This window comes from Lactuca sativa, chromosome 4, assembly GCF_002870075.4.
Source record: "Lactuca sativa cultivar Salinas chromosome 4, Lsat_Salinas_v11, whole genome shotgun sequence".
In the NCBI taxonomy this organism is placed as follows: domain Eukaryota; kingdom Viridiplantae; phylum Streptophyta; class Magnoliopsida; order Asterales; family Asteraceae; genus Lactuca; species Lactuca sativa.
The window spans coordinates 336341973-336367912 of record NC_056626.2 but is presented as its reverse complement, the minus strand read 5'-3'; the positions used below and the strand labels follow the sequence as shown (position 1 = coordinate 336367912).

Below are 25940 nucleotides of genomic sequence, written 5' to 3'. Positions count from 1 at the left end.
GTCGTGAGTATCTCTTCTTACGAAAGCCTCGCAACCCCAAACCTTGATATGTGCCAACGAGGGAGCTTTCCCTGTCCACATTTCGTGTGGTGTTTTGGCAACCTTCTTAGTAGGGACTCGGTTAAGGATATGTGCGGCAGTGTCCAAGGCATACCCCCAAAAAGAGATTGATAGTGAAGCACGACTCATCATAGAGCGAACCATGTCCAACAAGGTTCGATTTCACCTTTTTGCCACACCATTCAATTGTGGTGTCCTAGGTGGCGTCAATTGTGAAACTATTCCACACTCCTTGAGATAATCGTGGAATTCAAGACTTAGGTACTCTCCTCCTTGATCGGATCGAAGCATCTTGATTTTCCTGCCCAATTGATTCTCTACTTCATTCTTGAACTCTTTGAACTTTTCAAAGGTTTCTGACTTGTTCTTGATTAAATAGATATACCCATATCTACTATAATCATCGGTAAAAGTCACATAGAAGCGGTTCCCATCCTTCGTGGTTGATCTAAACGTTCCACATACATCGGTATGTATTAGGTCCAATAGACCCTCACCCCTCTCGCACGTACTCGTGAAGGGTGATTTAGTTATCTTTCCAAGCAAACAAGACTCGCACGTGTCATCTTCCCTAAGGTCGAATGACTCCAACACTCCATCCTTTTGGAGTTGGGCTATGCGTTTCTTGTTGACATGTCCAAGACGACAATGCCACAAGGATGCTCTATCCATACTATTGGAAGAATCTATGTTTAAAACATCATTTCCTAAGTTATCAACAATCATAACAGTTTCATAAATTCCATTACATGGTATAGCTTTAAAATAAAAGACACCATTTATATAAGCCAAATACAACCATTCTCATTATTAAAAGAAAATCTAAAACCTTGTCTAAACAAACCATGAAATGAAATGATGTTTCTAGCCATTTCTGGTGAATAGCAACAATTGTTCAAATCTAAACATAAATTATTCCTAAGCACTAAAGAATACACTCCAATCTTGGTCACAGGTGACGATTTTCTGTTCCCCATGATTAGATTGATCCTTCCTTGCTCCACATCCCTACTTCTTCTTAGTCCTTGCACATTAGAACAAATGTGATAACCACAACCGGTGTCAAGAACCCAAGAAATAGCATGATTAGAATTGTTAGATTTAATTATGTATATACCTGCGAAAGACGGCTTGATCTTTACTTCCTTGATGGCTTGCAGGTACTCGGGGCAACTTCTCTTCCAATGTCCTATCTTGTGGAAGTGGTGACACTCTGCCTCCTTAGGGTTAGGGCAGGGCTTAGCAGGATCAACTTTGGTCCCACTAGAAGAGGCACCATCTCGGGCTTTAACCTTGCGATAGTTCTTAGACGAAGCCTTCCTCTTCTTTCCCTTTCCTTGACAAATAGCCAAGACAGGAGCAGCGGGTGGATTGGGAGTTGGTGCAACAGACTTGTCTTTGAAGTTGCTCTCAGCGACCCTCAATAGACCTTGGAGTTTGCTTAGGGTGACCTCTTCTTTGTTCATGTAGTATGTCATCCTAAATTGATTGTACATCGGAGGCAAAGAGTGAAGCACCATGTCGATCGCCAAGTCTTCCCCAAAGTCAACATTTAACTTGCGATGGCGGTTGACATACCTTTGCATCTTTTGCAGGTGCACGGTAAGAGATTCTCCATGACCCATCTTAGCGGAAATCATGTTAGTGAAAATCTCATAACGCTCTTGTCTCGCGTTCTGGTGGTATCTCTCCAATAAGTCTTGATGCATTTCATACGGGTACATGTCCTCATAGGACTTTTGGAATTCGGAGTTCATGGTGGCTATCATGATGCAATGTACCTTCGTTGCATCGCGCTCATGAGTTTCAAAAGCGGTTATTTCAGCCGGAGTAGCGATTTCAGGGTTGATTTTCTCGAGCTTCTCATCGAGGACATACTCCTTATCCTCATAGCGAGCAATGGTGCGAATGTATCTTATCCATTCGCTAAAGTTCGTTCCATCGAAGGTGACCTTTTGGCAAAGGCTCATCAATGTGAAAGAACTAGCAGCAGCGTTGTTTGCGTTCGACATATTTAATTAGAAAGGACAAAGATAGATTAGAATATGAATCCCTAATTATCACCCAATAAGAAAAATTAGGGCTAGGATCCAACAACAATATTTACATATTAGAAAAGGGATGCCGTAATCCAACATGCAAATAATATGAAGGTAAGTGAATGACGATTCACTAATTCTCCACCACAAAAACCTAACTATTAGTCCTAAATGTATTGAGAATTCCTAGGTTCGGATGAGATTCATTGAAACTATTCAATGGCATGTTTAAATCTCGATATGCCCCTCTTGTTTGTGACTGGGATACCGAGGATCACAAAGCGGGTGTTAATTACCATGCAAATTCACATGGTGCCTTCATTGTAACGATCTCCTATTCGATGTGTCGGTAAACCACACACGCTCCATCGAACTATGATAAACAATGAATCACCCTTTGCCACCTTTTCTTAGAACCAATTAGTGTGCCGGTAAACCACACACGCTCCACTAACTTCTTCGCAAGGGTGCAAAGTGTAATTTCATGGGATTGCATCAATTCACTTTTCCTAAAGTAACTAAGATTGGGAAATTTTAAAAAGTTGTGTAGTTACTTTGTATTTCATATTATACTTTTAATGAGAGGATGAGGTTGCCCTATCCTACCCGTTCGGCTAACGACCCTCCACTGATCAAGCAAGCGGTGGGTGTGAGTGTACACCCATTAAGCGCCATTTTATAGGCCGCAACCTTATACCCACCTTATAGATCGGCTTCGTGAATGAGGCCTACTAACGGTAAGACTAGCATATTTAGTCATACATATATATATTATTCTTGTAATATTATATTAGTATAGGGTTGTATTTTAAACCTTTTAAAATCTAGGGTTTGAAATTTAAATTGTCTAAATTAAAACTTTTAATCACAAAATATAAATTTCAAAACTTGAGGAAAAGTTTTAAACATTTAAAACATGGAGGATCAAATAACAAATAATTTTAATTAACAGTTAATTCCCTAATTATCTATATTTGATTTATTCAAGATTTCATGCAAGATAATTACCAAAATAATCAAAATAATTAATTAATTATCATATAAGGAAATTAAATATTTTATTAGTTAATAAATATTTTTAATTAGATCAAGATTATAGTCATATATATCAAAAAATCGGATTAGGGTTGATCTAATATGATTAAGGTAAGTTTCCATAAGATAATCATGAAAAAATCCGGAATCTGGCCATTCCTGACGCTTGGACTTGCCGAGTCCACTATGGAACTCGCCGAGTCCATGACTCAGAAACACAAAAATCGAATTTTGCAGTTAAGTTTCAAGCAATTAAGCAACAATTTAATGAAAACCAAGCTAGGCTCTAATACCACTGATGGGTTTTAGCCATAAGAACTTTCCTATGTGCGCATGCAAAACCCTAATGCTTGGATCTAGGCTTTCTAATTAAACATGCTTTGAATCCAAGACTTCTAATGACTAATTAGGTGTAATAACAATACTAAATCAGATCTAGAATCATACCTTTTAATCTCTTGTTTGATCTTGTTGTCTTAGAGATCTAAAGTCACAATTGTCACTCCTCTAATGGCTTACAAACACCAAATAGCAAGGAGGATGATTTGGGAGAGAGGAGAGGGGAGGGAATTCGGCCAGGGGTTCTCTAGTTTAGATCAAGTCCGGATTTCCCTTTGCCATGGGGTCTATTTATACTTGTAGACTCCTTAAGAGTTACAGCTTAAACCCTAATTGGATAATCTTCTCTTAAAGCTATCCAAATCCATTCCTTAGATAGCCTTGGACGATTTGAAGCTATCCATAGCTTCTAGAATCCGTCCACTATCTATCCAATATGGATTTACAGTCTAAAGTTTAACTATCAAACAATTGACAGTTTATACCCTCTTATTTAATTAATCTTTTTAAGTCACCAAATTAATTCTAATTAATTTATGACTTATATTAATCATATAACAATATTATTATTCTTTATATTATTCTCATAATATATTAATAATATTTATTCTTTCTTAATAAATCATCCTATCAAGTTGCTATGGTGAAGGCAACCCAAAAGGACCATGCACAACCGGGTCAAATACTTGTCTAATATAGTTGCAGCCTTAGACACTATTCAAACAATTTATACTAGACATAATTGAATCCTAAACAAATACAAAAACTAAAACAAGTCCATATCAAGTTTCCTAAAATAAAACAGACTTTCTTTTAACCGATTAATCCAACATTACTTGCAATCGTTCCATAGTCTAATTGAAATAAGAAAACAAACAAAAGCAAGAAAACGACTCATAAAGGAATTCAAACATGTCAAAATCGTGTAAACCTGGTTATCCCATGAAGTTGTAATTGAACTTGAGATATAGCTAATCTTCAAAATATAAAATCTCACACCCTCATAGCAACTAAATTGAAAATTGGACCAAATAGCAAGTGAATTTGAAATTCACACAATGAGGAAGAGAAAAGGAGAACGATTTTACCGGTCAGTGAGTAACTGACTCACTGGCCTAGTTTGAATCCGTTGAATACATTTGACACCACACCAACAATAGAGCCAATCTAATTTGTGAGCACGCAACATGAAAATAAGACAATTCAAATTGACATGGGAAGAAAAAAAAATAAACAAACAGAAGTTTATATGTAGTAATATTGCATTGTATTATGTAAATGAAAATATACATATTTCAGGTAAAAATCGTGAATCTGAAATTAGAATATGGAATCAAAAACAAAATTTGTAAGCATGTTGAAGGGAGCTGAGTGATTACAATGGAAAAGTTAAAAGAAAGAAAATAAATAGATACAGATAATCCAAAAGGGAGGGACAGTACCTCCAAAAGAGAGGGACAATACCTAGATATTGATTGAAGGTGAAGACTCTATGGCGGTGGATGGTTGTGGCGTGTGGGTGCAGGAGGCACCACCACTATCATTATCCTTTGAAACAAAAAAAATAACATTGAATTCTAGAATATAAAAAAAAAAGTTTTCAAGCAAATATAAGATCCAAAAAATCCAGTGAACAAGCTAGATGATTCTCTTTGTGTTGAATCGAACAAAACCGACTATGGTGGAAGCATCTAAGGTCTTTAAAAAAGATAAAGGGAAATGGGTTCTAGAAATAGAGGTGGTGTGGTCATATCCAACCCATCTCCATTTTTTTCTGTGAAAAATAGGGTACCCTATTCCATTTTCTACCCCAAAAAGTATATTTCTAGAATATTCAATATATATATATATATATATATATATATATATAAGTTATAAAAATGGAATATTCTTGGAATATACTTTTTGGGGTAAAAAATGGGGTAGAAAATTGAGTAGGGTTGGAGATGAAACACTATTTACTCCATTTATGGGGGGAAAATGAAGATGGGTTAGAGATGGTCTTAGGGAAGCCTATGGATAGTAGAAGGCGGGAGGAGATCGAGTAGGAGTGTATATCGTGGAAGGGGTGCTTGTTTTAGCTTTATTTTTCAAGTTGTTTAGCTTTTTAGTTTATTCTTTGGACTTATAAAAATTTAATGTTTGAGTTAGCTCATTAGATTAAATTTACGATGTAACATCCCGAGATTCAGGGGTGCAAAGTTTAGGGTTCAAAGTGAAAATGTGAATGGTCAACTCGGCGAGTCCATGGGTAGACTCGGCGAGTAAGGTCGCGATTCTGGTTGTGTGTCTAGTGTCCAACTCGGCGAGTCGGTGGCTGGAATCGGCGAGTTGGTGCTGTGTGGAGAAAACCCTAATCCCAGGGATTAGGCCCTATATAAAGAACATAATACCCTCTCCCCAGCCTCTTTGCTCTCCCTTGAAGTCCAGAAACCCTAATATTCGTTGTGAGAGAATTAGAGAACATTTGGATCTTGAAGGAGTGTTTGTTGAAGAGATATTTGAAGATTAAGAGGCTTGGAGGAAGGGGCTTTTCAAGGTTTTGACTTATTCTTCTGTTGGAGCCTTCTTTTGAGGTAATGATTCGTTGCTTGAGCTGTTATCCATCTAGATCTATCATTTGTGGGATTTTCGGGTGCATATCTAGTGCTATCTTGAGTTTGGAGGTTAGATCTAAGGTTGCTACCTCAGATCTAGAGTAGTGATGATCCAAAAGAGCATAAAGTCCCTGTTCAAAAGCTGTTGATGAAGTCTTTTGGCCCCAAACCTTAGCCCAAGAGTGTATTATGCTTAGATCTCCTTGGATTCACGTAAAGTTTGCCACTTTACGTGATGGATGGCTTGTATAAGAGTAGATCTATGGATTGGAAACCCTGCATGGCTTGGAAAGCCTCTGTATGGGTTAAGAGCTAGTAGTACTCGGCGAGTCACATGGGTGCACTCGGCGAGTTGCATGAAGATAGGCAGAAACTCGGCGAGTTGGAAGAACAACTCGGCGAGTTGGTTGAAGATAGCCTTAGACTCGACGAGTCTGTTCTTGGACTCGGCGAGTCTGGTCTTGAGATCCTAACCTTTTCTGGTTAAGTTGAGAATCGGTGAGTCAAGGGATGACTCAGTGAGTTGAGTACGGTTTGACTCATTGTTGTGGGACTCGACGAGTCTTGGGGCGACTCGGCGAGTTGAGTCGTGTTATGGGAGTTTCAGAGCATGGAGACTCGGCGAGTCAGCGGGTTGACTCGGCGAGTAGAGTCAGTCAGGAGGGTTGGCTTTGGCCAAGAGTTGACCAATTGACTTCCAGGGGTATTTTGGTTGTTATTGGTATTTATTGGTTTCGGTGATTCAGTGGTGGAGTTCGTGGTGGTGGTCGGAACAGCGTGATCTTATTCTTCAGTCGGCAGTAGCAGGTGAGTCTCCTCACTATACGTTACCTTGAGTGGTAGTTATGTGTGACCGGAGGGTCTTATATGATTACATTGAGTATTATGTTATATGCGATATGCTATGCATCTTGTCTTTATGATTTATGTTATGCGGAGTTTATAGACCGGACCGGAGGGTCCAACGATATAGATCGGATCGGAGGGTCCAATGATACAGACCGGACCGGAGGGTCCAACGATACCGAACTGGAGGGTTTCGTTGAGACACACAGACCGGAGGGTCATATTGTAGCCTTGAGTGGCGTATGTGTTGAATGTGGTATTTTGGGGAACTCACTAAGCTTCGTGTTTACCGTGTTATGTGTTATGTGTTTCAGGTTCTTCAGATTCGCGGGAAGGCGACGGCTTGATTATACACACACAAGAGAAAAGAGTGATGAATACAGATCCTGGAATTTCATAATGTTCTGAAAACCTTGTTGACGATTTTTGAATAAAAAAAGTGTTTATATGGAATAACGTGCATTTTTATGAAATAAAATAAATTTAAAATTTTTCGATGTTACATACGAGTTTATTTTATCTAAAAATAAGTCAGTTTTTATAAGCCAAGTAAAAATAACTTTTTTTTTCAAATGATTAGCTTATTTGTCTATATTTTACTTATTTATCCTCAATCTAAATAATTATTCTTGTCCCAACACTACATTATTCTCCTTTTAAGTCATTTTACAAAAATAAGTTAATCAAAACATTATTTTTTGAAAAGCTTATTAGCTAATAAGTCATAAGCTAATTCAAACATTTTTTTATCTTATAAGCTCATAATTTCTTAAGCTTTTAAGCTCATATGCTTAAGCCCTAAAAAATAAGGTTACAGGAACACCTATAGTGATTGTGTAACATATAGGGTACATTAGTGGCGCTGATGGCAGTGGTCGATGGTCATGATTCGTAGACATACAGGTAAAACTGAATAAAAACGCAAACTAAAAAGTCTAAAATGGATTAGCAACAACCCCCCCCCCCCCCCTCAATTTTATTCATAGAAGCGGAAATTGTGTCGAGCAATGGTGAAGGCCACCGATGGGAGGATAGAATAAGGAGATGGGTGGTGTTGGTGATGACAACTTAGGTTTAACCGGAAGCATATGGATGTACCGCTTATTTCGGGTTCGATCCGATCCAAACCCGAAACCTGAATATTGATAAAAACGAAACCCAAAAACCGACCCACTAATATGAAAATCGTCCGTATCTAGTTCCAGTTTTTCTCCGGTCTGGTCCGGTCCAACGGGTCGTATGTTCATCCCTAGATAATATTGAGTAGAATAAAACTTGTAGGAGCATGTGCTTGCTGAATATGTAGAAGTGCAAAATCGACAAGAACGATACAACAGAAGCTCATGAAATGTGATATCCTGTTGAAAACCCAATGCTATTATATATTTTAATATATATCTAAATACCTTATAATGCATATATAAATTTGGTCCCACCAAATTTTAAGAGTAATGTGACAACCCGGAATTTCCATTATGTATAAACTATATCACTTCAATAGAAGTTATAGGAGTCACAACTAATTTTCAGACTTTTTCGTGTAAGTTTGAGTAATTCAGGGTTTACACTTCAGGAGATATCAGGAGAGTGGATGCACTAGGGTTTAGTTCAACTCTATTATTCCATCACTCTATTATATTAGAGGTCATTTCAGGAATAAAAATATTTTCTGCCAAAAATAACTCAGGACTATAAATAGAATTCTGAACCAAATTCATTCATTATTCACATTTCCAACTAGAGAAAAGCCATTTTCTCTCTCACGGATCTTCGGGTTTTTATAAAAAACGTGAGTAACTCTTTCTAGTAGTGTTAGAAAGCTTATTATGTGCTTATAACATGATTTAGATGGCTAAATCATTAGATTTAGGAGTTTACTCCCCAAGGTGTTCTTAGGCGGTAAACTCCCGAAACCGAGCCTAGATTGTCCCTTGTGTTATGCTACTGCCTTTGACTCATTTGTATGTGTATTGAGGACAAGAAAACAATCAAGAAACACAAACACATGGGAGTTCACGGCCCAAGTGTATCTTAGGCCGTAAACTCCAATAAAATGGACCAAAGGGTGCTTTTAAGTCACCTAAAGCCCTAGACATTTACATGGAATTGCTTCCCACTTAATTGAAGGACAAAAATACATCAAAATCACCTCTTGAAGTGAGTTTACGGCCCTGGTAATGCTCCTAGGCTGTAAACACCAAACAAGGGCACCAAAGTGTGCCTAGGGTCCTCATTAGCTTTAAACAAATGCCTAGAAATTATCCCACTTGTGCATGAGGCTTGAAAACAACAAAAACAACACCCCAAGGGAGTTTACAACCATAAACTCCAAGGGAAATGGCCTTGGGGCCGTAATGTGACATCCCCAAAATCACGGCCAGAAAAGACCGATTTTGTTTATGCTTTATAAAAATCAGAGTACTTCATTTTATAAAAAGGTTGCGGAATTTGTTCCCAGAAAAACATGGTAAATACGTTATTAAAACATTTTTGAAGAAACGTATTTATTTCATTTTAAAATGTTTGGGATGTCATCGTTAATACCGAAACATAAGCATAAACAGAACTTACAATGATTTACACTAGTGATCTACATCTCTTTTAAATCTCTCAGTGTAATGTCACTTCACTTCGTCACCTGTGATATACATAAACTGAGTGGGTCAGGTTGGGAAACCTGGTGAGTACATAGGGTTTTCAACCCACAATAATATAATTATTATGTTCAATCAAACAATCAACCCAATTACCCATCCCCATTATCTTCTTTACTCTTTAAGGATTTAACCTAAGAGTCATCTATCCTGCATTCGTTTATTCCGAAGTCCCTTACTTCTAGGGTTATAGGACTGGCACTAAATCCATAGCTGCCAATGTTCGTTCATAAAGCACTAATTCCATAGCTGCTATAGTCTATTCATCGGGTACTAAATCCATAGCTACCAGTCTTTATCTAATAGGTACTAAGTCCATAGCTACCAATGTTCAACAGGTACTAAGTCCATAGCTACCAATTCCTACATGTACTAAATCCTTAGCTACCAGAGTCTAACTAATAGGTACTAAGTCCATAGCTACCAATTCCCAACAGGTACTAAATCCATAGCTACCAACGTCTAAAAGGTACTAAGTCCATAGCTACCGGTGTTTGTCCCATAGGCACTGAGTTTATAGCTGCCAATGTATACTCACGTCATCTTCTATCTCTCATCATTCATCTACCCATCTCATACCCAACATTTTCGTATATATAAGATACGTATACAGTTTAAGTCCTTTAAAACATGTATAAAACGTTCAACCAGCATAGACAGCAAGTATTCAGATAATATGCACACATAGCACGTAGTTTATATAAAATACTTCATATCTATGTGTAAGATGAAAGGGACTATGCACTCACCTGGTAAGGTGGTGACTCGACACTCGGACAGATCTTCGTTACTTCTTAAAACAATTTTTCCTTGGCCAAAACCTACTATTAATACCACTAGAGTTTAGTTTTAACGTTAATCGCGACTAATTAATAGTGTAGCTATTATTAGTATTATATAAGCGTTAAATAACACTCAATACAACTCATAATAATAGCCCAAATAATTATTTTAAGGTCCTAATAATGTTACTATAATTAAATAAAAGCTATATTAAATATAGTATAGGCGTAACTCACTTACAGCGGGTTTTTATTAAAAACCGGGCTTCGTTGGAGCAGCGTTTCCGAGCCGAAAGCTTTTCTTCTCGGAGCCGTCGGGCGCTCCGGGGCTTTCTTCTCGTGATAGGGAGGTTCCCTAGACTTGGGAGGGGTTTAGGGAGGTTAGAGAGAAGTTAGAGAGAGAAAGAAAGGCTTATGGTGTGAAGAAAATATGAGGAGTTCACCCTTGTATTTATAGGAAGTGTATAGTAAAGTAGTCTCCAAGCTTCGTCCGTAACTTTTGCATACGAGCTCCGTTTTTGTCTGTCTTTTTACTGTTGAGTTCCTATTAATGAGATCTTCAACTTTCATTTAGACCTCGTTAGCTAATTCTCATTCTATCTCGGATTTACAAAACTGTATCGAATTCGCCGCGCTCGAAAAGTAGAGACTAAGCTTCGTCCATAACTTTCTCATACGAGTTCCGTTTTTGTCTGTCTTTTTACCGTTGAGTTCCTATTAATGAGATCTTCAACTCTCATTTAGACCTCGTTGGCTAATTCTCATTCTATCTCGGATTTACAAAACTGTATCGAATTCGTCGCGCTCGAAAAGTAGGGACTAAGCTTCGTCCATATCTTTCGCATACGAGCTCTATTATCGACGTTCTTTATATCCACACGTTGGTATTTATGAGTACTACAACTTTCATTTAGATCCCGTCGGCTAAAAATCGACCGATCTAAAATTCAGATTTCGGGCTGTGCACTGCTATGCTAAATCTTAGAAAAATCATAACTTCCTCATACGAAGTCAGATTTGGGCGTTCTTTTTATCGATGTTCTTAGTTTAACATATTCTACGACTTTCGTTTAGATCGCTAAGGCTAAATCTCGCTCTATCGTAAATTCACTATTTATGCTTCCCGGTATCGTGCCGGTTCCGTCGCGAAACTTCAACGGGTCATAACTTCTTCGTTATAACTCGGATTTTGGCGTTCTTTATATGTACGAAAACCTTGTAACATACTCTACAACTTTGTTAAGATTATTTATTCTAAATAATCTTTTGTCGAAAAGTCGTTTTCGACCCCTATTGCCTCTAATTTGACTAGCCCGGATTTGCGGGCGTTACACGTAAACTCCTAAATGGAGTGTTTCTATGCCTTAAAAACTTCCAAGAATTTAACCACCAATTTGGAATAATTCTAGGAATCATTTGGAACTTCAAAACACACCATACCCCCATGGTTGGGAGTTTACGGCCGTAAACTCAAGAGTTTACAACCGTAAAGTCCATGTGTGATGATATATGGGGAGTAAACTCATACATAGGGTCCATTGGAACCCTAAACCAAAGTACCTTGTCCCACAATGGCTTAGATGCAATCCTTAAGGCTTAAAACACTTACATAAAGTGTTTATTATGTTCTAGGATGTCTTATCATTATCAATTAGTAAGTTAAGTCTAATTGAGTGCATATATGTGTGATTATATGTTCATTAGGATCGTAGTATGTGTACAAGTCCTCGCTTGACACCTAGCAATCCTATACCGTTCAGTTCATCCCAAACACCATCTACAGGTGAGTTCATACCCCTAATTAATGTTTAAATGATTTTAAATGATTTAGGGGGGGGGGGGGGGGAATACAAGTTGAAAATCGTATGTTATTAAATCACCTTTATGTATTTTATAACCGTGTTTTCATTCAACAGATTTCACATACTACAAAATGTGATGCATGAAATGGTTTTCTGTCATTAAAAATACTTTGTTATCAAATGTATAATCATTTTGAAATGTTTATCAAAATGACATCAAGTCACGTTTATATTTGTTCAAAACCCTTAGATGTATTACAAAACCATTTTTACATTCTTGAACTAAACTATGCATATACACTTATAAATCTTATATATGTATTGTTGTTATAGTTTACATCTTTCATTTAGTTTCCCACACCCTTGAGTAGTAAGAGTGTATAAACCTACTTGAACAACCAATTACCTTTCAGTAAATTATCATAGGGATAATTAAAAGATATCAAACATTATTCCTATTACAAGGAATCACACAAAGAGTCAGTTCATTCATGAGTCTTTACCAGTACATTACCTGATACATGAGTACCTTTACATATGCTTACATGATACATGAACACGCTTACATGAACACATTACATGAATACCTTTACGTAGATACATCGACCTGTGTATACTTACATGAATACTTGAACCTCGGTTCATTAGGATGAATTATTAGTACCTTCAGTAAATCGTCCTGCCTATCCCCGGTCAACGAGAGTCAGTTACGGGATTAACCATTCCTGGAACCTACTGTTCGCTACAGAGGTTAATTGGACAATCTTCGGATGTTCATTAGGTTATCTATTTCGCTTATCGCGATGTAGAGTTAGTTACGGGACTAACCATTCCTGGAACCTACTGTTCGCCACAGAGGTTAATTGGACAATCTTCGGATGTTCATTAGGTTGTTATTACTTATATTAGGAGTCAGTTACGGGATTAACCATTCCTGGAACCTACTGTTCGCCACAGAGGTTAATTGGACAATCTTCGGATGTTCATTAGGTTATTTATTTCACTTACAACGATGTAAAGTCAGTTACGGGACTAACCATTCCTGGAACCTACTGTTCGCTATAGAGGTTAATTGGACAATCTTCGGATGTTCATTAGGTTATACCCTTTCGCTTCGGCGATGTCGTGTTAATCCTGGTAATCCAGGGATAACACTTATATGATCATACTTTTCCTGTTTACTTTATTTTGTGATACTTTCACATAAACTATGAGTTAGACTAAGTACTTTAGTACTAGTCAATAGAAGGAAAAATTATCATTTTACTTACAAAACATTCGGGTCTTGGTAGAAGAGTACATCTCACACTGATAGAAAATAAGGGATTTTCTAGGGCTTTTCATACTTTCATCAACATTTTCATTTAAAGGTTTACATGACTTTTAAAAACAGCTTTTAGTAAGCAAGACAATGACACTTAAATACTTATGAATTCACCAGCTTTAAAGCTGATACTCTCTTTCAAAATAACTTGTATTCTCAGGTCATCAGTAGACAGGTATGGAGGCCAGTTTTTGAGAAGACGGAGCAGACAAGTCTCGTCTTTTATTTTGATTGTATATTTTTGGTGTCTTATTACAATGAAGAACACACATGTATTAAAACTTTACTTATAATGCAATGGATGATGTTGTTACTTGTTTATTATATTACACTGTTGTGATACTGTACATGACGTCCTCCACCCCTGAACGTTTCCGCCGTTCGTGGTTTTGGGGTGTGACAACTAAATCTTAAAAACAAGGAGCTTACTTGTGGACCATTGGATTTAATTTAAGTGGTTTAGATTAAATGAATGCTAATCCATGTGAAGACAATTACACTAATGAGAAACGGTTGTTAAAAATGAACAATTGTATGATAATCACGTAAACAGTCTTGACAAAATCTGTCAAAAGAAAAACTTAATTATTCAAGTAACAACTTAAATTTAAACATTTAATTAACAACTTAAAATTAAACATTTAGGGGTCGTTTGATAGTTGTTGATTGGGTTAGAAGTTGACTGAGTTAGAAATGCCGACTGAGTCCATATCTGACTGAGTTTATGCTGTTTGGTTATTTATCTGACCGATTGTGCTGAATGAAAAAAATGACCATATTACCATTGTGTTGTCTCTTGTGCTGAATAAAATAATTATAAAAACACAAATTATCATATAAAATCCAAATTAAACATACTTCCAAATACAAAGTGTAATACAAATCCAAATACAAATTGTCATACATAATAAAAAAGTACATCATTTAACGTGAACCATTTGAAAGTAACTGATTAGGAATCTGGTCACGCAAAGTAGTAATATAGTCAACGGCTTCTGAACCCTATTTTATGCCTTCTATGTTTTGGCCCTCACTTCCTCCACCACCCACATTAGAAGTAACCATAGTGTTTTGTTCAAAGTTTGTAAATAAGTCATCCTGAATATCATATTTCTTTATAAGATTATGGACAGCAATACAAGCAATGACTATGTCTCTTTGCACTGGAAAAGGATAAGGAGTCGTTCGTTTTAAAATTGGAAATCTCGCCTTCAATACACCATAAGCACGTTCAATGATATTTCTAAGTTGTGCATGAGCATGATTGAACCTTTCTTCCTTAGTTAAAGCTCTGTTTCTTCGAAAATCGGCTAACCAATACCTAGTATTGCGGTAGGGAGCCATAAATCCACGGGTGTTGGTGTATGCAGCATCACAAAGGTAATATTTATCTGTAGATGATTGAAAATTTTACCATATAAATAATATAGATAATAAAACGTATAGTAAAGTTACAAACCTGGTGGCGGGAATGGAAAATCGGAAGTCGGGTTAAATGCAACTTCTTTCAAAACTTTAGAATCATGTGCTATGCCCTCTCATCCAGCCCATACAAAGGTGAATATGTTATCAAAATTACAAATTCCAATTATATTTTGATAACATTCACCTTTTCCTCTTCCCCTATAACGAGTTTGTTGATCAACGGGCACAACTGCATGTATAAGTGTTCCATCTAGTGCACCTATTGCTCCGGGAAATATGTGCATTAGCCGTCTATATCGTTATGAGGTATTTCTTGTTGGATTAGATGAGGTTGGTACTATAATTTCTCGTGCAAAACACATCATTGCACGTAAGACCTCATGAAAACATTGATGAATCATTTGTGTGGAGTGATTAAATTTTTCTTTAACAGCTCGAAAACATTCATTATGTCTTATAACATGTAAAAACATAGTCATCTTCTCTTCAACGCTTATCGTCCTACTACATTGCAACAACCTAAAATCTGATTTTATTCACACATTAGTTCATGGTAAAATCACACATTAGTTCATACAGAGAAAATCAGATTTCATACACAAATATTCATTAGTTCGTATAGATAAAATCAGATTTCATAAACAAAAACACATTATGACTTGATTTTATGCTAAACCTTTAAACTCTTTGAATCCAAGAAGAATGAAAGCAGTAATTTCAAACTTTGATTTCAGAATGAAATCAATAATTTCACAACAAACATTAAGTGTTTTGTGATTTCAGAAAAAAAAAAAAAAGCAAAAAACAAAAACGCAGAAATCTTACCTGCAGTAGAGCTCGTCGCCGGTGCAAAGGAGGAGTCGCCGGAGAAGATGGCGCAAGAGGTGAACTCGCCGGTAGAAGTTGATGGGGATCAGCAGACAACTGGTGTTTTTTCTTAGGTATCGGCGATGGAAGCGAGCGAGGGCAAAAAACGCATTGTGACTTTCTTATTTTCCAGTCAGGAGTTGAGTTTGTTTGGGGCTTACCGAGTAAGTGGTATGGGTCAGTAATGCTGACCGAATCAATTATAATATGTAATTATCAAACATCCGGACTGCGGACCGTGATAGCAGTCGGACCGGTAGGTTTAAATCAAACAACCCATTAGTTGTAATATTCTTTTTGTAATTATATATATCATAGGAAGAAACATATATAATATATTTGTGTCTTAAATCAAAATTTCATTATAAACAAATAATGTGAGTTTGGTAACAAATGAAAATACTTAATTAGGAAATAATTAATTTTTCATTTGTATATGTTTTAAAAAATTTTAAAAAGCAAAACAAATAATATAGTTCAATATATTGCTTAGTATCAAACAAAATTTCTTTTAATAAAATTTTCATATTATTATAATTAGTAAGTTTTTAATAGTTTCATTAATATGTTAGTTTTTCTAAAGTTTCAATTACTAAAACAAAACCTACAGTGCTAACTAGGGATGAGATTTAGAACCGGAAAACCGGATCGGAACCGGAACCGGTATAACCGGAATTTTCTTAAACGGTTCGGGTATTAGGTTCCAAAATTACTCTTATCCGGGTTCCAGGTATTTCGGGTACGGTTCCAACGGGTTCGTGTAATCCGGGTTTTTGAACCGGAACCAGGTTTAATGGACCGGAACCGGTTTAGTGGGCTAAGGAACCAGTTTACTGTCTAAGGAACCGGTATAGGGCAAGGAACAGGGTTATCTGTGGTGATCGACAACTCTTGCTTACTCTCGCTTTTCTCTTGCTCGACTTCGACAAAGGATCCTCAATAGTTGTGATCGACAATCATCAAATACATTCAATCTCGTTTTTTTTTGCCGTTCCCTATGATCAACGACAACAACAGGAGTCAGGAACTACAAGAATGACTAAAAACAAAAATTTTATTCTCCTCTGTGATCGATAACATTCATCTCGTTTTGATTTTTCTTTCATTCAATCCCAATTGAACTTCAAATCAATCTCCTACACTTAATTAAAGAGTAATGGTGGAGAATTGGGTAGATAACAATGAAGATACACACCTAAGTTGTAAAAATTTTTGATTTCATGTGTCATAATGTTTGTGTTTTTGCTGTTGTGTTTCAAGATTAATGTTAACATTCAAACATTATGTTATGTATTGGAATCAACTATTGATATTTGTGTTTCAAGATTAATGGAATCAATGTGATTTACACTTGTGAGTTGTAACTATGCATACAGAAAGTTAATAAAGCAATCTTGGTATTCCAATTTGCGATTCCATTCTTGTCTCTAATTCCATTTCTATTACAAAACATGTGATTAATCACGGAATCTCGAAACGGTTTGTTTTACATAAACAATATTGATTATGTCCTAGGGGTATTTTCGGAAAAGCTGTCATATTTTAGTTTTGGATGTTTAGGATTTTGTTTTGAGTAAGAGAAATTAAATTGCTTCCTACTTTTTATGCCTACAAATGTTCCTATCCAATAAAATTATGACAAGTGTCAGCATTCTATATTTTTTTAACTAACTCGTTAAGGTTATATTAGGAATATATCAATTACAATTAAATTGAATGGTGATTTGTCATAATTTTAGTGGGTAGAAATAATTGTAGGTATAAAAGGTAGGAGGTAATTTAATTTCTCTTTGAGTAAAGGTTAAGCTAAAAACATGAAAATCATCAAAGGGACTTAAAAACATATGAATGAATATGTGGAAAGTGCAATAAGAGGCAGGGGTATTTTCGGAAGTTTTCTTATTGAATAGTTTTTATTCCAGTTTTTGTGTTTTACTAGGATTGTTTTGTGTTTAGTGAAAATGGACCCTTCGTGGGGTATTTTTTATGTAGCCCAGAAAACGTTTTCAATCAATAATACTTAGGCTCTAAGTATTTTTTGTTTATCCCCTGCTTTCCCAGTTTGTTACTTGAAGTTCTTCTTATTACATTCTTTTGTTCTTCCGGTGTTACCTTTGTACACAAGTATATTAGTTAAATTAATATTAATATATTTATTAATAGATAAATGAATATTTTATTTTATTTTAACAACCCAACATTGAATTTGTACTTTTGTAGTATTTTAAAACAGATAAATGATTACAATAATACAAATGATTGAAGAAGACAAAGAGATTATCTTAAATTAGGAATTAGATTACAAGCAGATTGAGATAACATCATTTTACAGATAAACTAATTAATACACCAAACCACATAGTATTTCACAATCAGACAAATTAAACATTAAGAAAGCATGTAAGTGAATTAAACATTCTTTTGTTCTTCATGGTACAACTTTGTACACAAGGTGCTGATAGAGATAATACCCTGTGATTATATTTGATTTTTTTGCAGCCCCTTCATTACACATGATTCATCATGGATAGAGATATGCATCCCAGTTATGAAAACCATCACTAAATAAACATTTTGAACAAAAAACAATGCCAAATTTAAAGGTTTCCGGTTCCATTTCTGTGTTTCCAGTTCATTTCGGGTCTAATACATGAATCTGGTTCCAACCGGTTTCATATCCACTTTACCTGGTCCGATACCCGGAACCGAACCGGAACCGGTTCTTGTATACCGGTCCGGTTATCGGGTCTTATACTCCGTCAATTCCAAGTTCCGGGTTTTCCAGGTCCGAGTCCGGGTTTAGACCCACTTTCATCCCTAGTGCTAACCATTAAATCCAAAATTTTCTTGAGAACGGTTTTTTCTTCAAAAGCATATTAGATGGCATATATATTTTTATTTTTTTTTCTACTTAAAAAATAAATATATACGACAAAATTTAATATTTATCTATAAGGTCTTTTTTAAAACATAGTTTCTTAAAAATATTACAAATTAATTCTACAATTTTGTATCACTAAAACTTTATATTATTATAATAAACTAAATATTAATGATATTGATTCATAGAAATATATTTCTGTTAGACAAAACTTCAAAAATGGTCCCTGTGATTTCACAAAATCTGAAGTTTGGTATCTAATTTACAAAACCCTCACGGATTGTCCCTGTGGTTTCAAAACTTTTAACATTTGGTTCTTCAATTAGCCGTTAAGTAAGGGACATGTTTGTCATTTCACTACTTGAGGACCATTTATGAGGTTTTGTATTACTTTTTTAAAATAAATAAAATTTAATATGCAAGGGGTCCCGCCTCTCTCTCTCTCTCTCTCTCTCTCTCTCTCTCTCTCTATATATATATATATATATATATATATATATATATATATATATATATATATATATATATATATATATATATATATATATATATATATATATATATACATACCACACATAAAAAGGGATCCCAATGCTTCATCATCATATTAGAGCATCTTCAACCCACTCCCATTCTCCATTATTTCCCCTATTTCTTCCTCCATTCCTCTCCAACCTTCCCCCGTTTATTCCCCCATTTTGGGGAAAATGAATAGTATAACACCATATAAGCTTTGAATTGTCGGTTTTAGTCTCCCATTTTATATATTTATATATTTATGGTTTTTTTACCTACTAATTATTATTTAAATGTAATATTTAATACTTATAATATTGTGTTATCTATTAAATTATATTAATTAATTATAAATATAAAGTTTGTTTTTTGTTTATCAAATTCATATTAAAATTTAAATACAAACTGAAATTTTAAAACACAATAATGTATTTTACAAAAGCTTATAATTACATATTATAAATATATTCTTATGTATTTAATATTATTGTAATGAAAAAAATTTAGATGATATATTTGTTAAAATCAAATTAATAGAAATGGTGTGTTTGACAATTTATATAAGTTAGAAGAATGTAATATACTTTTTGGAGATAAAAATGGGGTAAAAAATGGAGTAAGGTTGGAGATGGTCTTAGAGCAACGTTCACCAAACCAACTTCCATTTATTCATCTCAAAGCCTCCAACAGCAAATTAATATTTCAGTTTGATAGAGGGAGAAAGTATGAATTCGGATAGAAAAAGGGGTGTCAACGATTTCATCAAAAAATGGGGTGGTGATGGGTTCTGTTTGGGATAGCAGAATGAAAAGTAGCTTCAAAGTCTTTAATGGTGATGACAAGAATCAAGAAATTGAAAAACCCACAGAGAAAAACAACCCAACTGAGACTACCGGTGAGATTGTTAAAATGGAAAAGGTGGTTTTGAGATCCAAACAGAGCTCTAATGGTGTCAGTGGCGGTGGAAAGAGGAAAACATGGAAATTTGATTGTAATTTTGAAGGAAATGAGAAAATTCTAGTTCAGATCCTGAAGGCTAGATCTAAAAATAAAAAAGTATCGGGTGAATTGAGTGTTTCGGTGGATGGAATTGGAATCAAGAAAAGCCCAGTTCAAATGAAGAAAGGAAGACAGGAATGGAAATGGAGTAAGGAACAGAGTGCTTCAGAGAATTCGATTTGTTCCTTCGATATCGACTGACTTACGAGCAGGGGATACAATCGACTAAAAAAACAAAAGTGGTGGTGACAGATTTACTTACAGTGGTAGCAAAATAGTGGTGGTCGGACTTTCAACAGCGATGACGACAATGGAAGGAGGGTGACGGTGGTGGTAGCGGCGGCTCCGGCTGCTTGAAAATAGTCCCTCTTCTATCCGGCAACACACGGTGGGAGGAAACAAAAGGGAAAGCAACAACGATGTCGGGATGTCTGGTGGTGGTGGGTTACGACAGGAGGAGGCGAAGAGGCTGCCACCGTCGGCTGTGGTGGTCCTCTTCACCAGTGAAGTGAGATACGAGAGAGAGTGACGAGGGAAGGTGGTGTTGGGTGGTGTCTGACAGCTTGCTCCAATGACAGCTTGCTCCGATCAGTGGCAAGAGGGAGAACTACGGTGGTTCTCAGTGGTTACAACAACAGCAACACCACCCTTGAGGGTGGTGGTGTTTCTTGGTAGTCAAGGAAGAAGGGAAGGGCAGTAGAAAAACATGAATGGAAGGCAGTAAGTGGTGGTGTTTGAGGGTGGGTTTGAGTGTTCAAACGGGATGGAAGATGGGTGGCTAGGTTGTGGTTTCCGGTAGGGAAGGAGGTGATGGCAATGTTGGTTTATGGTGGAAGGTGGTGCCACCGTGTGGAATCGTGGAATCGTAAGTTCGAGAGAGAGAGAGAGAGAGAGAGAGAGAGAGAGAGAGAGAGAGAGAGAGAGAGAGAGAGAGAGAGAGAGAGAGAGAGAGAGAGAGAGACCTTTAATATTAAATAATTTTTTTAAATAAGGAAAAACTTCATAGATGGTCTATGTGGTAGTGAAAAGACAGAAATGTCATTTACTTAACGGCCAAAGGCTAACGGAGTGACCGAAAAGGGCAATATGTTAAAAGTTTTGAAACCACAGGGACGATCCGTGAGGTTTTGTAAATTAAGAACTATACTTTAGATTTTCGGAAACCATAGGGACCATTTTTGAAGTTTTGTCTTTCTGTTATTTCATTTGTAAATAAAAAAAAAACGATTCAGCTAACCAAAACACAAATACATATCATTCATTATATAGTTCCGAGAATATTTCGGCCCCTAGATACACCTACGACATTCGGTAAAACACATACTTTTAATCCCCACATACAACCACTGCATTGCATAACATACAAATATATACTTACATATGGATTTACAATGATATTTACCAATGCATTGCATGTTTTTTAAAAATGACATGAAACTAATCATAATATTCTATTTTCATTTGAACCTATTACCATTATTTATAATCTAGTTTTTTTTAGACAATTGCAAAATGAACTTCTAAATTTTTCCCACAGAAAAACCATGTCACCATGGACATTTATGAATACCTAACTAAAATCAATAACTCCAAACCCTTAATATTTAGGTTTCTAATATTTGGTTATGTACTTCAAGTCCAGGAAAGCATTTTGAGATTCAAAAGGAATATACTTGACACTTAAAAACTATTCAACTATTCAAGCCCCACTAAATGAATATTAATTGCCGAAAAGAAATCCTATGACAAAAATAAACTATTCATTGTCCTTGCATTAGCTGTCCGCTGAATCACACGGGTACCCCACTAGTGTGTATGTGTGTGTGTATATATATATATATATGAATAAATTTATTCTTCTATTGACAAGTGTCATACTATTAGAACTTTTCATTAATATTATATGTCACCTATAATGCTACTTGTCAACCTATTAATTATCAATTTTAAATTTCAAATTTTAAATTTCACTCTAATTGCATTAAATTAATAATTGATTCTCCATTTTAAATTTCAAATTTTAAAATTTTTCATTCAAATTATATTAAATTAATAATATTAGATTAAAAAATAAAATAAAATTAATATAAATTATAAGGTGATATAATTTTATGTATTTATTTAAATAAACGATTATAAATTTATATAATTAAAAAAATATCTCTTAAGTAATAATTTATTTAAAACAACTGATTAATAATTTTGTTTTTTTAATATGAAAGTTTAATTAATTTTATAACCATGGTTTCACGGGTTATAACCTATATATATATATATATATATATATATATATATATATATATATATATATATATATATATATATATATATATATATATATATATATATATATGTTCAGGTTCATTTGAGACCATTCTAATTTTGTAAGACCGTGAGACAAAATCTAAAAATAATTTTAAAATGCAAAATAAATGGAAAAATCCAAAAATTCTTTTTTTAAATATTATTTTCGGAACTTGAATTAACTAAAAAAAATAAATAAAATAAAAAAATCTCATTTTTTTTTAAATACGTAAAATATTCTAAATAGAATATTACACTGACATATTCTAAAAAATAATTTTAAAATGCAAAATAAATGGAAAAATATAAAAATTCTTTTTTTAAATATTATTTTCGGAACTTGAATTAACTAAAAAAAATAAAAAAAAAATTCTATTTTTTTTTTGAAAAATATGTGAAATACTATAAATAGAATATTACACTGTACATATTCTAAAAATAATTTTAAAATGCAAAATAAATAGAAAAATCAAAAAATTCTTTTTTTAAATATTATTTTCGGAACTTAAATCAACTAAAAAAAATTAAAAAAATAAAAAAATAAATAAAATAAAAAAATGCGTCTCACGGTCTCACAAAATTAGGCCGTCTCACATGAACCTAACCCTATATATATATATATATATATATATATATATATATATATATATATATATATATATATATATATATATATATATATATATATATATATATATATATATATATAGGTTAGAGATAATGTTATATAAATAGTATCATATATTTTCAAATATTACACATTTTAGTAAGGGTCATATCAATAGGTGTAAAATGTTTAACTAGGCGCATCAAATATAAGTATATGTTTAAATATGTGCGAAACAAATAAAGATAAAACAAAGATTAATATAGTGCCTGTCGTCGTCTTTAGTTAACGCCACTTTAGTTTGAAGTACATGTCCCCATCTAGAAAGCTTCTCTATGAATTTGTTAGGGTTTTCCATTTTTTGTGGCGTTTTATTTGAACACGTTTCAGGTGATGAGGCCAAAATGCAGCTCCTGCCGTCGTCTCCAAGACCTCCCTCAGCATCAGCCTGCAAAAGTGATTATTGTCTCTGTACGTCATGTCTGGCTTTGCATATACGAGATTGGGATGGCAAATCTCAAAGAATGCATCAAAAAATGGGGATCGTTCCCAAAGGCATTCATCCTCAACGGTTTCAAACTCGAGTTCTTGGACGTTCGTAGCAGGAGGAAAGAGGAGCCTTCTTCTTAGATCCTCGATGTCAATGTTGAATGGCAACTTAGAGTTGTTCTCAGTTATTATACGAAGGTCGCAGTTGCGTGATAAAGTGAGTGCTTCCCTCATCTTGAGAAAAAAATCAACATCAACAGGAAGGTTGAGAAAGAGTGAAAGCTTAACAAGCAAGAGAGATGAGTCCGGAAACAAGAGACTAGGCAGCATGTCGCCACCGAAGTCGAAAAAAAGTAATTTTGGAGCATGCACTTGTACATCGATAAGGCTTTCTGGGCACGACTGCAAGGACAATCTCTTGATTGAAGCACATGTGAAATGGAAGCTTCCCAACATCCAAGACGTCAGATGAAGCGTCAAACCCTCGAGAGAAGGAAAACCTGATTTGATCATGTCCAGACCTGCGTTGTCCGCTATCACACCACCTAACATTAATTGTGTCACATTGCTTCCTAATGATATCGAATGTGCGTTTGCGTTGAATGGAAGAGGGTGTGGGTCCCACAAACGTGCTGAATGAAATAATTGGTAGCTAAACACGCCAAGATTTGGGACATCACGAATTTCCAAAGAAGTAGATTGCCAACCTTCCAAAGCTATGCGTAATTTGTAAAGACGAGGAAGGTTTATAAACTTCAACATCTTGAACCCCTCGCAAGAATCAGCGTATATTTTTGAAAGCTCTATAGTCACAAGAAAGCTACAAGACGACAATATGTTATTGAGTGCCTCTTCACTTATGCGCACACGATTCAAGTGCAGTTCTCGTAGGGACACACACTTGATCACAGAAAGATGGCTAGTCGTCATACAAACGGAACGGATCCCTCGCGAAGCTAAAACTATTATCTTAGTTAGGTTCTCACCCAAGAGTATCTCATCTGGCAGTTTAAATGAGGCACAAGCACCGGAAGGGAATATTGAGAGGGAAATCTCTTTAAGAGAAGTTTTGGTTGACACGGAGCGTATCCATTTTTCAGCATGAGAAGCCGACTCCTGGTTCTCAATGTCGATAACAAGCTTAAACCTTGGATTGGTATATTGTCACGGAGATACCTTATCAGAGTGTGTTCCACTTCCACTAACTTCATGCTCTTTGTCTTCCTTTTTCGTGTGTTGAGAACATAAAACCTGAGGGTAGGGATGGTTGACCAAGCGTGTAGCCATGACTTGGACAACACGCACGTGCGGGCTGCTTCTTCTACTGGCAACCGTGATTGTATGCGTTGCATCAACTCCGGAACATCTTCTACTTCCCGTCTCATCATCCCTACAAACACATAATTAACAGCACATCATCAACTTTCCACATCTTATCTTATTTTATCTTATATATATACTAACATACATATGTATAAATCAAACTAAAACAGCAATGCTACACCAACCATTCCTAAAAAATTGCATATACAAATCAAACCAAAAACTACTCTGATTGCTTGCTAACACCAGATTTGCATATCCATCCATATATAGTCCCTACAGATTTAGGGGTTTTGTCTTCCGGCCAGTTTGCTATATTTGCAGCAATAACACTCAACTAGAAATAAAAGCCTACAAAACTTACTCTTAGCCAATTACTCTTACTCTTAGCCAGCCACGGCCCACCATAAAAAATACAGATTAACTCGGTGATTTCCCGTCCAGGGGATGGAGACCGGCGATATGATGAATTAAATCTACCAAATGCTTTAAATCTCTTCAAAACTTTCAAAATTTCTCAAGAATTCCAAACTTATAATAAGAAAAAAACCCAATCTTGTAATTTCGAGTTTAGTCGTTGTAGTGTATGCCTCTAATTGTTCAAATCGAGTATTGACACGCACCAAACAGCAGACAACAAGATTGAAAACCAGTCGGAGGGTTTACCTGATACCAAAAATGGAGAGACAAACAGCAGCAGGCGGTTCGTCAACCATTATAATTCATGATGATGACCTAGGATTCATGTTTTATTTCTACTCCTCGTGCATCTGGATTCTAGTTATAAATTGTGTTTACTATTTTCAATTGGGCGGTATCATTCTTAGAGTATATTACGGTTCTAGTCCGTGAGTGTTCATGTTTATAGTTTTGATTTTTTTTTTTTTTAAAAAAAAAAAAGACAAAACTTCAAAAATGGTCCTGTGGTTTTCGAAATTATCAAGTTTAGTCTCTAGATTCAAAAAACCTCATAGATGGTCCCTGTGGTTTCAAAACTTTTAACATTTCGTCCTTTTCGCTAACTTCGTTAGATTTTGGCCGTTAAGTGAAG

General features: G+C 35.3%; 1 protein-coding gene across 1 annotated transcript; it reads right to left on the bottom strand.

The window, feature by feature from the left end:
• Positions 1–23231: 23231 nt before the first annotated feature.
• LOC111909993 (uncharacterized) lies at positions 23232–25706 on the bottom strand. Its single transcript, XM_023905794.3, has 2 exons — positions 25556–25706; positions 23232–24956 (listed from the first exon to the last, which is right to left on the bottom strand). Exon 2 carries the CDS (start codon positions 24494–24496, stop codon positions 23411–23413), a length of 1086 nt encoding a protein of 361 aa, XP_023761562.1. The 5' UTR covers positions 24497–24956; positions 25556–25706; the 3' UTR covers positions 23232–23410.
• Between the last annotated feature and the right edge of the window lie 234 nt (positions 25707–25940).